This window comes from Pezoporus wallicus, unplaced genomic scaffold (genome assembly GCF_028554395.1).
Source record: "Pezoporus wallicus isolate ANWC-B61680 ecotype Strahan unplaced genomic scaffold, APGP_CSIRO_Pwel_v1 contig_3952, whole genome shotgun sequence".
NCBI lineage: Eukaryota > Metazoa > Chordata > Aves > Psittaciformes > Psittacidae > Pezoporus > Pezoporus wallicus.
Window position 1 is genome coordinate 7,533,086 of NW_026635034.1, and position 16,393 is coordinate 7,549,478.

At 41.2% G+C, this 16,393-nt stretch overlaps 1 protein-coding gene across 1 annotated transcript in view; it reads left to right on the forward strand.

Annotated features, from left to right (window-relative positions):
- Window positions 1–16,393, forward strand: part of FBN1 (fibrillin 1) — a 152,137-nt gene that overhangs the window by 133,090 nt on the left and 2,654 nt on the right. Inside the window, exons 51-65 of the mRNA XM_057396838.1 lie at window positions 1,074–1,223; window positions 3,040–3,105; window positions 3,861–3,977; window positions 4,329–4,448; window positions 6,072–6,194; window positions 6,616–6,747; window positions 7,350–7,475; window positions 8,020–8,226; window positions 8,827–8,952; window positions 9,170–9,292; window positions 10,203–10,319; window positions 10,664–10,792; window positions 11,612–11,731; window positions 14,852–15,083; window positions 16,095–16,269. Of these exons, the coding sequence (XP_057252821.1) occupies window positions 1,074–1,223; window positions 3,040–3,105; window positions 3,861–3,977; window positions 4,329–4,448; window positions 6,072–6,194; window positions 6,616–6,747; window positions 7,350–7,475; window positions 8,020–8,226; window positions 8,827–8,952; window positions 9,170–9,292; window positions 10,203–10,319; window positions 10,664–10,792; window positions 11,612–11,731; window positions 14,852–15,083; window positions 16,095–16,269 (2,063 nt within the window). The remainder of the gene's footprint in view (window positions 1–1,073; window positions 1,224–3,039; window positions 3,106–3,860; window positions 3,978–4,328; window positions 4,449–6,071; window positions 6,195–6,615; window positions 6,748–7,349; window positions 7,476–8,019; window positions 8,227–8,826; window positions 8,953–9,169; window positions 9,293–10,202; window positions 10,320–10,663; window positions 10,793–11,611; window positions 11,732–14,851; window positions 15,084–16,094; window positions 16,270–16,393) is intronic.

Consider the following 16,393-nt stretch of genomic DNA (forward strand, 5'->3'; position numbering starts at 1 on the left):
ACCATACAGTTTGGCACAGCTACTTCACTCAACTTCAAGAAAGCAGCATAGCTGGTTTAGCTGTGCTTTTGTAGCTTGTATAAATGAGGTTTCTTCAGTTTGAGGGTGGTGTTTTCTTCAGGTAAGGGAAAAAACAAAATCACAAAATACCTGCCCCCCAAGAAACAAAATCATAAAAAAGGATGCAGCCTGATCTTCTCCTTTATGAAAACAGACTTCTGTTTACACGTAATGTCAGAGGAAAATGCATGCTTGGGTGTATGAAGTGTAAGTGGGCTTCTCCCCATCCCCTGGAGAAGACTGGTTGTTTTCTTGGTTTAGGTTTTTTTTTTTCCAAGTATCTCAAGCCAAACCAAGTTTTGTTTAGAACTTCAATTACCTCGTACTTCTGTAGAATCTGGACATTGCCCAGCATTGATGCTGCAGCCGGAAAACTGGATGAGCAGCTGCTTCCACAACTGCCCTGTTGCTGTTCCCCTGCCAACACAGGGAGCTGCCAGCTCTTTGCCTGCTGGATGCTTGTGGTCTGTGATCTCAGCTCTGCTCCAGCATCCTGGTTACCCAGCTTAAGGAAGTAAAATATAGTGCCACTGGGCCAGTTTTCTTTGTGTGTGCCTCAGGGAAGAATGAGGAAGGAAAAAAGCTATTGAAAATTGCTTCTTATTTTAACACTACACAGTATTATCATTGCAAGTTGATTAAAATCTCTTGACTCAAGTGATTCTTACTAATAATGAAATATAAATAAATTAAGCCAATATTCAGCTTTTACAAAGAGGAGTGAGGTGAAGAGAGGGGGAGTACAGCCCTTCCATCTCTGTTAGAAAAAAAGAGAAAAACTCGTCCTTTTCTATGACTTTTCCATTGCTTTCCTTTTCTGAGGTAGGAAGCTCCCCTCTGTCTCCAGATCTTCTCCAGTCAGGGACAATAATGCTCTGTCCTGATGGACTCAGGTGGAAGCTTGGTGTCTGGGGAGGAGGGAGGAGTGTCCTGTAATTTTGCAGTTAACATCTCTAAGTGAAAACTCTGCCAAAGTCACCCTAACTGCTCCTAATGAGTTTTTCTCTGTGCAGATCTGAGAGTGAGTTACTGCTTTACCAAATTTGAAGACGGAAAATGTTCTGTGCCGAAGTCTCGAAACCATTCCAAACAAGAGTGTTGCTGTGCCTTAAAGGGACAGGGATGGGGAGATCCCTGTGAACTCTGCCCAGAGGAAGCAGATGGTGCGTTTTATTGACTAGGCTACCTTACTGTTGTGAGAGCCTCTCATACCTGAAAGAAGATTGGGATTCTTATAAGAAGGAATTAGGAAAAATAACTTTGTGGAGGTGTTTAACAATTGTCATCTGTAAAGCAGAGGCCACTGCAGTCTCAAAAAACATATTCCTTGCATTGTCCAGTCTCAGGTCTATTCCTTGTTTGCTTGTAGGTTTCTTAGTATGACTAGGAGCTGAGTATTTTGCTCTGGAGGTGTCACATACAGAAAGCGGGAAGTAGCAAGTAGGTCCTTGATAGGCTGTGGGTGGAAATACCTGCAAGACATAAATGGAATTCATCTAATTGCAAATCAGTGTAGGAAGGGGTACCATAAACACAAAATCTAATGTAAAAAAAGATAGCAGTCAAACTATATCCATGTCTGAATCTCCCTGTTACATTTGTGACTACATTTTGTAATTAAAAAAAACCCTAAATTTGCAATCTTATTAATATGAATGACTTGCAAAAATAGAAGAGAGTGACAAAACACAGGCCTTGATGAGGGAAAGTCTCCCTAGGCTGTTGCTAAAGAAATACTTTCCTTTGTTAGTACCCTTTGTAAGACTGAGTAACTAGGCACCAAGCAAGTCAACAGGCCTTTGTACCATCATGGTACAATTTGCTGAATGGACTTTAATTCATGCTGACAATTCTGGTTAACAGCGTTACTGGTTTCAGCAATACATTAATGCAGTTAATTTAATTAATAAGTAGATGTAGAAGTTCTGCAGACAATCCTTACAAAAGCCAAGAGAAGGAAAGAGAATCAGATGTGCCAGTTGCAATATTTCTCCCATGCTTATTGCTTGTGCATGTTTCATTTTGTTGCCCTGGAGCAAGTCAGTTGCAAAAGCATTTCCTTGAAGTATCAGCACCTATATTTTTTACTGTCCAAACAGTTCTCAAAGGATGATGTCAAGGTCATTTTTCTCATCTTTTAGTAAAGAAATAGCTTTAAATTGTCTGAGTCTGGGAAATTTATGTCTTGGCAAGTCATGAGCAGTGGAATTATTTCTTGAAAAAAACTAAAATACACAGTTGTTGTCTCACACATGTTCTCCATCAAGTGCTGTCTGGGTGCAGGCTGGTAAAAGCTCAAGCACATTTGCCACCTGAGTCTTCTTCTGAAGGCTTGAGCAGCAGGCAGGTCCCCACTCAGAGTCTAGCAGTGCATGACACTTTCAGTGCAGGTGTGTGTCTACATTTAGTTCTATTTTGTTCTGCCTCAGCAAAGATCAGCTAATGTATTTCAACTAAAGAGAGTGTAATGTTATGTTTATGGCTGCACTGTAATGCTGCACTGTAAAAAAGTATCCCTGTCACATTTTGGTCCAGCAGAGTGGAAATTTAGGATTTCTTATTTATTCTAATGTCAAGAATATAGCAGGTGATTTGCACAGGTAAGGAAGTACGTGCTTTCTGCAACAAAACATAAAGAATGTCTTGTTCTCAAAAGACTTACATCATCTTTAAATCTTCAAAAACCACACAGAAAATCTTGTGGATTGGGAAATTGAGTGGTGACTTCGCTGTAAGCTGAACCTAGAAATTCTACTCTCAGCCTACCTATAGTAAAACGTATTAGTTATTCTAGAAGTAGAGATTGACATGCTTGAAGGAGCCACCAACTGGTGACTACTATAAGTTTATATATTTACATCCCGTCTGTCAGGAATTGAACGTGAGGAGGATGAATTGGTGTCAGTGGTTACTTGTGTAGCTCATGAATAGTTCTGATCACCAAGGTATGGTTTGATATTTTAATTTTTTTTGTAACAGAGGCATTCAGACAGATTTGTCCATTTGGAATTGGCATCCTCGTTGGACCTGGTGATGCAAGACTGGGTAAGTGCTTGAGCTGTGCAATGCTGTTGTTGCATCAGTATGCCATTTTCTACCCATAAGCCATTCTCCATTTTAGTTGAGAGTAACACCTCTGCAGCTATTTCTAGAAGTCATGAACTGTGGAAACTCATATATGCTCTTTTTTTTTTTTTTTCCAATTATTCATACCAATTTTTACTTTAATCTTGAATATCTCAGCTCTCATAAATTAAACTTCTTTTAGTGTAGTATATTTGGCACTTTAATTTATGCTGAGCAGACTTACTAGGAAATTTATGTAGAGAATTATCTAGAGAATGATCACATAGCGTACCTGTCTTTTCTTTATACAATCTGTGTAGCCTGTTTACACTAAATGGTTTTAATCCTCCAGAAGTGCAAACCGCAGTTTCCCAGATCCCTTCAGTACATTCTGTTCTCTCCCAAGACAAACAGCACTTCAGCCGTATTGGCAAAAGCTTTCATTTAAGGAGCGCTGGATGACTACTGCTTTTCATATCTACTCCTCTCCCTGTAACCCCAGTTGGAGAGTTTTTTTATCTGACATTTAAAATCAGTTTGTTTTCTGCATATTGAAAGCTGGCCTGCAAGGCAGATTCTGTGTCCTAAACCTAATACATCAGAATTCAAATAGTAGGGTTTTTTTTTGTGATCTCAGGAACATTTCTCACTGGAACAACACTTGTTCTTTGAAAAAAGTCTAGAAGCACGTGAAATCAGTTGCACTTACTGTGTTGTTTATGTTTCTGGTTAAGATGTGGACGAGTGCCTTGATCCAGATAACTGTAGATTTGGTCAGTGTATCAACACAGATGGGTCTTTCCGCTGTGAATGTCCATATGGTTACATCCTACAAGGAGCTCAGTGTGTAGGTAAGTATAGCTGTTCATCTCCCATTTTAAAGAATCTCCTGAATGCTAAACATGGAGTAAGGAGCAGTGGGGTTACATTACTCCAATGCTGTGGAGTCTCCATCGCTGCTGGTGCTTAAAACTTGACAAGGCAGGCCCTGACTAATCTGTTCCAAAGTGGTCCTGCTCTGGCTGAGATTTTGACCCAGCTAACCTCTAGCAATCCCAAATTATGCTGAGTCTCTGACTAATTCAGTACTTAGGTGAGTTCTTGGATTTTGTATTTTTCTGGTTGTACATCAGCAGAATAGGTTTTATACCTTTTTGTTTGAGTATAACCATGTATCCTTGCCTTGATCTAACTGCTTGCAGATACTGATGAATGTGCTGTTGGAAACCCATGTGGAAACGGAACTTGCAGGAATGTGGTGGGAGGTTTTGAATGCACCTGTGTTGAGGGATTTGAGCCTGGACCAATGATGACTTGTGAAGGTGAGACTCCCATGTGTTGAAGGACTGTTGTTGTAGTTGTGTGCTGAAACACTCTCTTGATTTCAGAAACAACTGAGAGAGTAAAACAGCTTAAAAAGAAAAATACAGACATTGGGAACAATACATCTTTATCTGAAATAGAAAAATAGATTCCTCCTTCCTGTATCCATCTTAAGCTGTGGTTCCTTTTTCTACCTGGAGATTGGGTGAACAGGATTTCAGGTGGTATCTGCTAAGGGACTGCTTGGAGAGGACCATGTTGGGGTACAGTCTCTCCAGAACAGTCCCCAGAAATGCAGCTTATTATGTGTGTGGTTTTTGCTCACCTCCTGGATGACCTTTGAGTGAAGAGAGTGAAGTGATGGTGAAAATAGAAAATGGGCTGCTTGAGTTTGTTAGGAAAGAAACAGGAAACAAACTAGAAAATACAAATACAGTGCTAGACAACTACCACAGCACCCACAGGTTGAATATTTTTTACATTTTGGTCTCTCATTTCAAAAATAAAAATTTAAAAATGCACAAAGAAGGGGAGGAGTAACAAAGATGGGAGAATTTTTCAGGGTGGAAAATGTGGTTGAAGAGATATATGATTCAAATTTATAAAGCACAAGTGGTAAAGGTACCAGAAATAGAGGGAACATGTTAGACAAACCAAAGCAAACATTTTTATATTCATAGTACTTACAGAAGTTGTGGAACTCTCTGCTGCAGAATATTAGTGAGGCCGCAAGTATAAATTGACCCAGAAAGAGATTGTACAAATTTGTGTGGGAATCCATCAGTGGAAATCAAACTTGATAGTTTGGTTGTGGCTTTTGGCTGTGGAAGTCCTTAAATTTTGAGGCTTTATCAGGGGAGAGATCTTTGCATACATGGTATGGAGCTTTTTCAATACTCGTCTCCTGTTACAACCAGAGAGAGGAGAATGTCCTAGGACGTTCTGACACTCTTCTCTGACCTGACACAGCTGTTCTTAAATTATCTGCCACAATCTATTTGTTTGCAATCCCATACAAATGAAGGCTTCTACTTTTGCATCAGCTTGCATTAGTTTTATATTCAGTTAGAGCTTCATTCACTTCCCTGTGGAATTTGGGTAAAAGCTCAAATTGCAGGGGAGGAGTTAGCAGAGTGCATAAACATCATTATATAGCAGTAATTACTCAAGTAGCCCAGAGCATATGTAAATGGGCTTCAAAATAATGTTTCTACCAAGGATATTGTTTTATGGAATTCAGTTTATGAAGAAGCTTAGTGTATCTAGTGTATCTAGAATTTAAAAATAACCAGTCATAAAACCAGAGGCGAGATGTGGAAAAGATGCAATTTGAACTGAAGAGACTCTGCTAGCAGCATGGATCTGGAAATTATTTCCATTGGCTGCTTGCTGTTGAAGATATTGAAACTTCAGGTAACTGTGCAAGCATCCTGGCATGCCTGGTGCCTGCTCCTCTGCAGAAATCCACAAGGAACAGAACCATGGGTCCCTAGCTATTAAAATGAAGCCCTCACCGGGGGATCTGTGGAACTGCCCATATGTGAAGCCTGTGCACTCAAGTCTGCTGAGTTCTACAAAAGCATGTTTCACTTCCCCCATGGTCTTTGTCTCTCCAAATCCAGATGTCAACGAGTGCATTCAGAACCCTCTGCTTTGTGCTTTCCGCTGCGTGAACACTTTTGGATCCTACGAATGCAAGTGCCCCGCGGGATATGTTCTGCGCGAGGACCGGAGAATGTGCAGAGGTAAAGCTCCTACCAGACCCTCACAGTTAGAGATAATGATTTCAAGTTCCTGCAGGGGTAGGTCTCTGACTCACTACACTTTGGGGCCAGAGTTTTAATCCCAGGAAGTAACTGAGTCAGAAAGAATTTGGGATGAAATTCTATGGTTTGCATTATGCAGTTGATTGTATTAGCCCTGTCCTACCCGTAAATTTATACATCTGCATAAAATGAGGTCATATCAGATGATACGGTTTTGTTTTGCCCTGAAAATGGGCATTTGGGAGAAATTGGTTTGCTCTAGTGTAGGATATCTTATGATTAGTTTAGCACAATAAAAGTGCGTATAGAGTTTATGATTGAGATTCCAAAGTCAGAATTTACTGTTGTGAATTTCCAGGATCATCCCTCTATATAATGAAGTCTAAACCTTGTGTTTTAGATCAGAATGAGTGTGAAGAAGGAATTCATGACTGTGACTCAAAACAGATGGAGTGCAAAAACCTAATTGGCACCTATATGTGTATCTGTGGACCAGGTTATCAGCGCAGACCAGATGGGGAAGGCTGTATAGGTAAGTGACACTGAAGTGTTGAAGCTCTTGAAACACACAGTTCCTCAGCAGAGCTGAAATTTTTACATTTAACAAAGTGTTAAGGAACTCAGGGGAAGAATTACACAACTACCAGTGTAATGCATCTACTGGTGCTGTGTACATGCTTTGCTTTGCTGTTCAGGTGTGCACATGTGGGCAGTAAGTAGAAAATCTGGGTGTAGCTGTCTTTACAGTCTGTGCTGCTGCTGAGTTGCTTGGAATGAAGGAAGCAGAGAAATCAGCCCCTTGCTGTAAGCTTTTTATCTCTGCTAGCATGAATGAGAGTAGAACAGAATTGTTTTTAAACTTTGGATGGCATTCAGCAGTGCAGCTGTAACTATGAAAAATGTTGAGAACCAGTGAGGAATATATTTCAGACAAAAGGTAGTAACAAGATGGTCAAAAGAAGTAACAAGATGGTCATCTTGCCTCTGAAAACTGAATACAAGACTTTTCTTTTAAAAAAAAATATATATATGCAGGTTTAACCAGCCAAAAAAGCACAGCTCCATACAAACCTCTCTCACCTGTATGAATCCAGTAATGGACTTGATTTTTGTCGTATCGTTTCAAAAACACAGATGAGAATGAATGTCAGACCAAACCTGGGATCTGTGAGAATGGCCGTTGTGTGAACACAGTGGGAAGTTACAGATGCGAATGCAACGAGGGATTCACTGCCAGTGACACCCAGAACGAATGCCTTGGTAAGTCACACAGTGACACCCTAATGAGCTATCCCTTTGACAGTAGAAATTGTGGTTGAAATTGGATTTAGAACTGGATAGTGAGTAAACATGCTCTTGAATTTACTTGCTTTTAGGAAGGAGCCTTTGTAAGTAGGTGCCCTCCTGCGAGTTCATTCTTCCCATACTAACCGTGTGCCTGCTTCAGTCAGCCTCTTGTGTTGATTTGCTGTGAAAGCTGTCGGTGGTTTCAGTCAGCCGGGAATTGCTCTTCCTTGTCTTTGGTCCTGATTTTCAGCCAGTCCTTTTCCTCTGGTCTTGAACAGAAATGTATCTTTATAAGCATATGTAACTTGTCTCCCAGCTTTTGTTAAATTTCCTATCTTTGTTTCCCTTAGACATCGTGCTCTCTTTCTTACTGCTGGTAGTCTTTCACTCTCAGTTCCACAATCCCAGGGTGAAGTATGCCCTTTCTTTTATATTTCTAACTAAATTCCTAATATCTCATGACCCTTTGGAGGTCATCACCATTAGGATTCTCCCTGATGCATAATTTGCTTTCCAGACAACAGGGAGGGCTACTGCTTCACTGAAGTCTTACAAAGTATGTGTCAAATCGGATCAAGCAGCAGGAACTCTGTCACCAAGTCTGAATGCTGCTGCGATGGTGGCCGAGGCTGGGGGCAAAACTGTGAGGTCTGCCCCTTCCCAGGCACTGTGGCCTTCAAGAAGCTTTGCCCTCATGGCCGAGGATACATGTCTAATGGAGCAGGTACTGACTTCTGTGTTAACGGCTCTCTTAAACAATTCCAAATTAGGTGATAAATTATAAACTTTCTTTTTGCATATTTACACACTATGAGGTCCTAACTATTTTGGATATCAGTCGAAATTTTCTGAGAGTTTTCATGTTGAGAGAATACAGTCCTTTGGGAGGAGGGTACATAGCCAAAGGCCCTGGATGACAAAACATCCATCCCAACTCAGCAGATACATATTTTGCATGCCAGTTGATTGACATGCACTTGAGTGAGAATTTGCATTCTCACATTTAAGTATGTTGTAGGTACAGATTAAGAGCTCTTTCTGTATATGATAGCAAAGTGATGTTTGATTGACGGTGGCTAGCACATGATCAGCTCCAGTTGTTCGCTTCCACTTAAGGCTTGTTCATTTCATTCGAAAGTTAGATTAATGCTATTTTGCCACTTAGTATTTCTCCTGCATCTGTGCAGTATTTCATTATTTATTGTATTTTTTTAAATTTTATATACAATATGTTTTTTTTTTTTGTGTCAGGTCACAGCAATCTATTGAAGCTATATAAAATCAGTTCTTGTTCCATCGTGAACTAACCCTCATTTCCTTGCAGATATTGATGAGTGCAAGGTTATTCATGATGTCTGCCGTAATGGAGAATGCATCAATGAGAGGGGATCTTATCGTTGTCATTGCAACCTTGGCTATACTACAGATATAACTGGCACTCTTTGCATAGGTAGGTTTTTTATTATGGTGTATGTGTATAAAGTTTATTACCAAGAGATGATTTGAAGAAGGAAATACAGAGCTTTTGAAAAATGAGAAAATGAAATGTCATTCTTTAGAATGCTTTGTGAATTTTTATTTCCTTCTGATATCTCCTGAGCATTTTGAAAAACATTATCATAACTATTGGTTATCAGCACTGAAGTATCTGGTTTTGCATCTTCTAGATCTGAATGAATGTAATGAGTCCCCCAAACCTTGCAATTTCATCTGTAAAAACACAGAGGGGAGCTTCCAGTGTTCATGTCCAAAAGGGTACATCCTCCAAGAAGATGGGAGAAGCTGCAAAGGTAAAAATCAAGAAAATAATTTACTGCAGAAACTCTGTGCTTCACAGCAAATGCCAATCCAAGGACATTTAAATGATGTAAATCTGTTTTATTGATTCCACTGTCTTTATTTCCACTAAAGACAGTGGAATTGGCCTGCACAGGATGGAACTGATGTTTCATTTAGTTCTTTGATAATCTGGATGAACAACAGATCCACAGGAATTTTTGCAGGCTGATGGCAGCTGATCTTAAAAGACTTTGTAACCAATAGTATATGTGATTGGTCTTATTTTGGTAAGCATGTTGGTTTAAGTTGTATTTTTCAGTGATATATGTATCCTAATATATGCAAAGATGAGCATGGTTTGCAGTTCATTGTCCAGCATCAGTAGAGTTTTAACTTGCTACCTCTGCAGCATGCTGAATAAGGGACAGCAGTGCAGGAGGGATTTTGAAATATTCATTATAATTTAATTTATTTATTTTTTTCGGTAGCAAAGATCTGACTGAAACCGCACAAATTAGAGCAGCAATTCTGATCTTAGCATGGGAAATTCTTTTGGGGTAATAGCATGCTTCGGTGCAATACTGTTTTGCAGTCTGCCACTGCTTCTCTTGAAGATGGTGATTTCCCATTTATTGACTACAGTAAGAGCAAACATATGTAACAGCATCTTTCAGAGAGATGAGAGCAGTGTGCGTAACCCACCGTTAGCATGGACACTGGTGTAGCTCCAAAGTCCCATCCATTACATGTGGGGCTTCATGTGAGAGGAACTGGAAGCCACTGTGGAAAGTGAGATGTAGATTCAAAAGCCTTTATTTAAATTGGGGTTTTTTATATGCAATTACTTGTCTCCAAGTCCAGCTGAACTCTCAGATACTCCACAGGGAACATAAGTTAAAGGTGTTTTCTTGGGTATTTTAGATCTTGATGAATGTGCAACAAAGCAGCACAACTGCCAGTTCCTTTGCGTCAACACTATTGGTGGTTTCACTTGTAAATGTCCTCCTGGATTCACTCAGCACCATACAGCCTGCATTGGTAAGTGACGTGGAATGTAGACCCATATTTGGGATTAGTAACTGACTCTTACTCCAGAAGCAAAGTAGCAGGGAGGTGAAATTGCCTTTCTGAGAAGCCAGATGGAAACACAGGCCAGGTTCTGATCCCAGTCCCACCAGAGCAGAAGATGCAACCCTCCCTCCGTAATGGTAACGTAAGCGCTCCTTCTGTAGTGCAAAGTGAAAAATGGAGAGGGCAGTAAGACAGCTACATTACTGGTGTTGCTTTACCTCTTGTCACAGACTGTTCATTATTGGCATTGCTAAATGATCATCTTCACAACAAGGAATAAAAAATAACACTGAGGTTTTTGTTCCCTTCAGATAATAATGAGTGTGCTACTGAGATCAATTTATGTGGGGCGAAGGGCATTTGCCAGAATACACCAGGAAGTTTTGTCTGTGAGTGTCAACGTGGCTTCTCACTCGATCAAACTGGGCTTAGCTGTGAAGGTAGGTACAACACACAGTGCATTTAACTTGGCCTTCTCTTGCTTTCCATCATGATCTCTCAGCTGTACTGTCATCCAAGGAGAGGCCAATGGAGTAAGCACCAAAACCTACAGAGTAAGCATGTGTAGACTGATAGGGAGCGGGGTATGGAAATTTAGCAACAAGGTGGTATTTCTCTCCATGCGCCTCGAAAAATAGATATATTGCAGCTGAAGATTTGGGCAGGTATTTTTTGAAGAGACTTCAGTTTAGCCTGGAATGTTTCAATTTAAGCATTGTAAGTTCAGTGAACTTCTGTTGAATCCTGCATGGATTTCTGAGGGACTTGCCAAGGACAGGAAGTCCTGAAGTGCCAGAGAGACAGTTGAAGGCCTGCAGGCTTTATTCCTCCTAGTCCATAGGGCCTTCTCCTGAGATAGAGTTTGGTTTGCTTTGGAAAGTTAGATCCCGGGATTCCTGGGTTGAGTGCCTGGGTAAAAGCAAGGGACTATCTGCTCTGGAGCTGGGAGCCTTAAGAAAACCTAAGGGGGTCCCCTATTCAAATGGTTTTGTGCTGTCTGCTCCATTGAAGAAAGAAAAGAAGTCTGAAAATTGTGGCTGAATTTGAGCTTTCAGTGGTTTTTAGCCCTAAGTTGCTTGCTGTTGAGCCAGAAATCCAAACCTGGAAGGCTTGAAGTGGTCTCCCAGCACTGGTCAGGTTTTTGGAAGATCCTGAAATATACCTCTCTGTATATGATATACGAATAAGTATGATTATTTGTAGCATACTTTTCAAATGTAGCATAATTTGAGTTTTTCTCCCCAAACTCATCTTTTTAGATGTTGATGAATGTGATGGAAACCACCGGTGTCAGCATGGCTGCCAGAATATAATTGGAGGATACAGGTGTAGCTGCCCACAAGGATATCTCCAGCATTACCAGTGGAACCAGTGTGTTGGCAAGTGACTTTCTAAACTCTATACATTAAAATGAATGTGACCTTTGTTAGCAGCAAGAAGGGCAATGGTGCAGTTTGGCATATTTTCTTTTTCGGAATATAATTTAGTATGTTCAGCAAAGTTTCATTGCAAATGTGTGCGACTGTGAGAGGCAGAGTGGATATGGAGCATCCAATGGCCTGTGACCTGGTTCAACAAGTGTTTAAGTGCAAAATTACCTATGGGGGTGCTGGAAGTTGTACTGACTTTGAGGGAAGTTGTGTTCCTGGTCTATTTTGTGGTCTGAACAAAAGTAGCCTTACTCGGCCGTGCAGCGGTCTCTGCTCAGATACAGGTCCTGTCTGAGAGCTGATGGTGGGTTGAACTTGACACGCTCAGAACCACAAATTTGGATTGTTAAATTATAAAAGGAAAATTCTGGCCCAAAGCATCTAAAATTCTGTTAAAATCCTACTTGATCTGTGCTTTTACCATTCTTATTACACCTTGAGGAAGAATGCTGCCTTTTCTCTGTAACATTCGTTATATTTGAGCAAAGCTGCTGCTGTATGTCAAAAGATGCTTCCTTGCAGCTTTGGAATACAGTTTATAACAATCGCTTAAAGGCCATTTCTAGTTAGAAGTGCAAATGCCAGTGCTCTTGGTTCTATCCCAAGTCTCTGAGCCCTCATAGATGGGGCTGCATGTGCAGAGCATTGATGCTGTATATGACTTGAGCAGGCAGAACTGGGTCCTCTACAGAAGTCATGAGAAGAGTCCCTGCATGTTTCAACAACATGGCATGTAGCATATTCAAACAAGAGAAACATGAATCATTTTGCTCTAGTGACAGTTATGTCATTTTTAATCACATTTAATGGGCTTCATACAAGCTAGTCTTGTGTGGATACCCGGAGATGTGTTTGATGACCTCTTCGAGAACAAAGGGCCTCATAACTCTTTTGTTTGGCTTTCTTTGCTTTCAGAAACATAAAAATGCCTTTGCTTGTTATCACTGTCATGCTCTAGGGAGGTCTCTGCTTTTAATTGTGCTTACCAAACCCCATGACATTTTATGCAGTCCTTGCTGTGATGTTTGCTTGCTTGTGCTCCAGTACTCTATGCCTGTTACATGTAAGAGTACAAGGAGGGAGCCCAAACATGTCGTGGTTTTGAGTATTAATTAAACTAGCAGATCTTAGGGTTAAATTAGAATTTAATCTGCAGGAAGGTAAAAACAGAGAGACAAACACAGCCCCACATGTCTGGCTGCTGGAGGACCCTGTGGAATCTGAAGAAGTGCAGCTCTGTTTTACAAAACATCTTGGCTGCTTCCAGTCCTTCCTGGGTGATAATAGCATTTAACCAAGTGTATTTCCAAAGGAGGTGTACACTGTTACTCCAGCTTTTGAGCCCATTGGCTACCATTGAGATTTTATACAGGGAATACCAGTTTTGGAATGCACCAGCACTGGTGTTTCCCGAATGGAAAGAAAGGCTTCAACCTCGGCAACACAATTCTGATCACCAGGGAAAATTACACTGAGAGCCACAGCTGGGTTTTCTTCCACCTTTTTGGACATGAGGCAGGCCCAGCAGAAACCCAGAACTGAAGGAAGGAGGCTTTGTTTCCTCTGTCCTTATAGCGTCTCTCCTTCCTACTGAAGCTGAGCACAACAGAGCTGTGTGTTACAGAGCACAGCGTTCACACTCTTGCTGCTGTGGAGCGAGTTAAAATGAGCATCTCCTCTTGGTGCAGTAACTTTCTGTGGCCCAAACATGCATTTATGATGTTGACATAATTTCTGTGTTAGGTATGGAAAATACTGAAATATCATTTTGAGTTAAGTGCAAAACCGCAGGCTTCAGTAACACAGAATTCAGCCCCAGGTTTTAGTACCTTGTGGTCTCCACATATTCATAATGTAACATCTGTAACTGTATGTGCTTAAGATACTTATCTAGATCTCCTGGGTGTACCACAGGGGAAGAATCCATGTAATAGGTTTTTCCGTGACAATTCCTTCATATTCCTTGGCAATCCCAGCTCTACAAACAGTTTGTGTCTTTTTTAGCTTATTTAATGAAGTGTTCAGGGACTTTTGATGTTGCTGCAACACATACTTAGATAATCACTGAAGAATGCTTTGGTTCCTCCCATGTCTTGTGCAGTGTGTGACTGCATCCCCTGCCCAGGCAATTCCGGAGTGCATCATGCTGTAAATTAGGCTGCAAGAAGCACAGGCATTGAATTTAAACAAAGAACAAACAGCCACATTGTTTGGAAAAAGACAGTAATGCTCTGAATTAGTACTTATTCTCCTGTAACTTAGATGCTTTGGTCAGAGATGCTGCTCTATGCTTTACATTTTATCCATACAGTGTCCAGATGGCATTTCTTAAACGTGTGCACACACACTCGGTGCACATATGCAGTTGCTTTATCACAGAAATCAGGGAACAATAGTGTTCAGAGTGTTTCAAACCAATTTGCCACATCAGACAAAAAAATCAGAGCAGCTACATTTAAAAAACTAGGCATTTACAGTAACTAAGCCTGAACTGACCTCAAACCCCTACAGTGCTGCTCTTGGGAAGTTTGGAAAAGGGCTGGCTCAGAATGTGGCACTCTTTTGTATCTACAGCTGCTTTTATTTTTATTTTACTGCTTGTTCCTGTACCTTACCTGTACCTCATATTTAAATGTGAGTGTGTAGGGAGGGATTTTCAGTGCCTGGAAAAGGTGTCAGAGGTTGATTCCTCACTCCTTTTCCTTTAACGTTGAACAGCACTATGAACATGGGATTACTGGACCGGATTGTTGGCTATGCAAAGTTTTATTCTTCTCAGTTGTTTCTGGAACAAAAAAAAAAGTTGCCTCCTCTGCTTTCCAGAGCATGAGCTGACGTGGCATGAAATATCTTCTGTAGAGTAGCCCAACGGTTGCTCTGTTGTGTGGTTGTAGTCATCTCCTAGCGACCACTGCCCTAGGCAAAAGTGAGGCCAAGCTCTGCTCTCCATCTGTCCATCTGATGTGACAGAGTGTTTAGCAACAGTTGAGCACAACCTTTCTGAAGGGGTAGGTTGGACTACACCTCAGAGTAGAAGTTAACGTATGGTATGTTCTGCTTCTTTTCCAGATGAAAACGAATGCCTCAGTGCACACATCTGTGGAGGAGCATCTTGCCACAATACTTTGGGAAGCTATAAATGTATGTGCCCAACTGGATTTCAGTATGAACAGTTTAGTGGAGGTTGCCAAGATATCAATGAATGCGGTTCTGCACAAGCCCCATGCAGTTATGGTTGTTCAAATACAGAAGGTGGCTACGTCTGTGGATGTCCACCTGGTTACTTCAGAATAGGACAAGGGTAAGGGATTCTCATTTTAAACTAACAGACGTAAAAGGGACATAATCCTCTCCTTTTGCTGTAGCGTGGAGCAGCAGAACCAGGGGGGTTCTGTCACCAACAGAAGAGGGATAAGATTGTGGAGGTGCTCAAGAGTTGGGTGCACATGCTGATTTTGGAGATGAGGGAGGGGAAAGGTAACCAAGGGAAGGGAGCAACATGGTTTTAATGCTTAATGGAATTTGGTCAGGGCAGCCAGGTTCAATCATCTCTTTTAAGCCACTGCTTTCACCTCCCTCCTGCACACTCCAACATCCAGCCAAGTTCTCTGAGCTTGCCACCTGGGAGCTCACACCCCCCTTGCTGAGATTTGTGGTGTATCACAAGTCCCAGGCCCCTGCCTGCTCCAAAGACAAATGATATTATACAAGTGGCTTCACCCACTGGCTGGAATAGCAGTTCTGTACGCTTTTCTGTTCTTGTGTGTTCCATATTCTTCTGTGTTCCAAATGAATCATTTTTTTAATAAATATCTGCTTTATCGAGGAAACCGATTTTCAGTTGTCCCAGCGGGAGTGTTAGGGCTGTGCAGCTTGTAGGACCAAGCAACTCAGATGGAAAGCAGAAAGCTTGTGGCTTGTATTTCAGAAGTGACTAAAAGCTTTGGGGTTATTAGGCAAGACCTCACCTTTCAGATTTTTTCAGCAGTTTCTGAAAATTGGTCTCTTTCAATGTGTTCCAGGTCGGATGACAGGAATTACTAACAACTTCTCAGAGCTTAAGCCTGTGTTTTTAAAACTGTTAAATATTGGCAGGTCTCTCTTAGGCAAAGCCTCGTGGAGCCAGGTTCTTGAAACCAGAGGTAGCTGCATTGTGATTCAGTGAGAGTTTTGCCTGTTGACTTCAGCAGATTTTCCTAGGAAAACAGTGCAACATAATTGCTTTATTATTTATATTCACAGTCACCCCAGTCCACGTTTTGGTAAGATCTGTGTCTCACTGGAATTAACTTTGGATTTCTTCCTTCCTCAGACACTGTGTTTCTGGAGTGGGGCTAGGCAAAGGTCAAGGACAAGAGCTTTCACTCAGTGGAGAAGTAGATGACAACTCCCTCTCTCCAGAAGCTTGTTATGAATGTAAAATCAATGGCTATCCCAAGAGAGGCAGGAAGCGCAGAAGCACTAATGAAACTGCAAATGAAGCAGAGGTAATTGACCCTTTTGGGGAGAAGGGGCTTGTGGTGGTCTTGGGAAAGCCAGTCTCGAAAGGAGGTGCACCAGGAGACAATCCCACAGCAAAAATGTACCCCCCTTACAAAGTAGAAAAGCTCA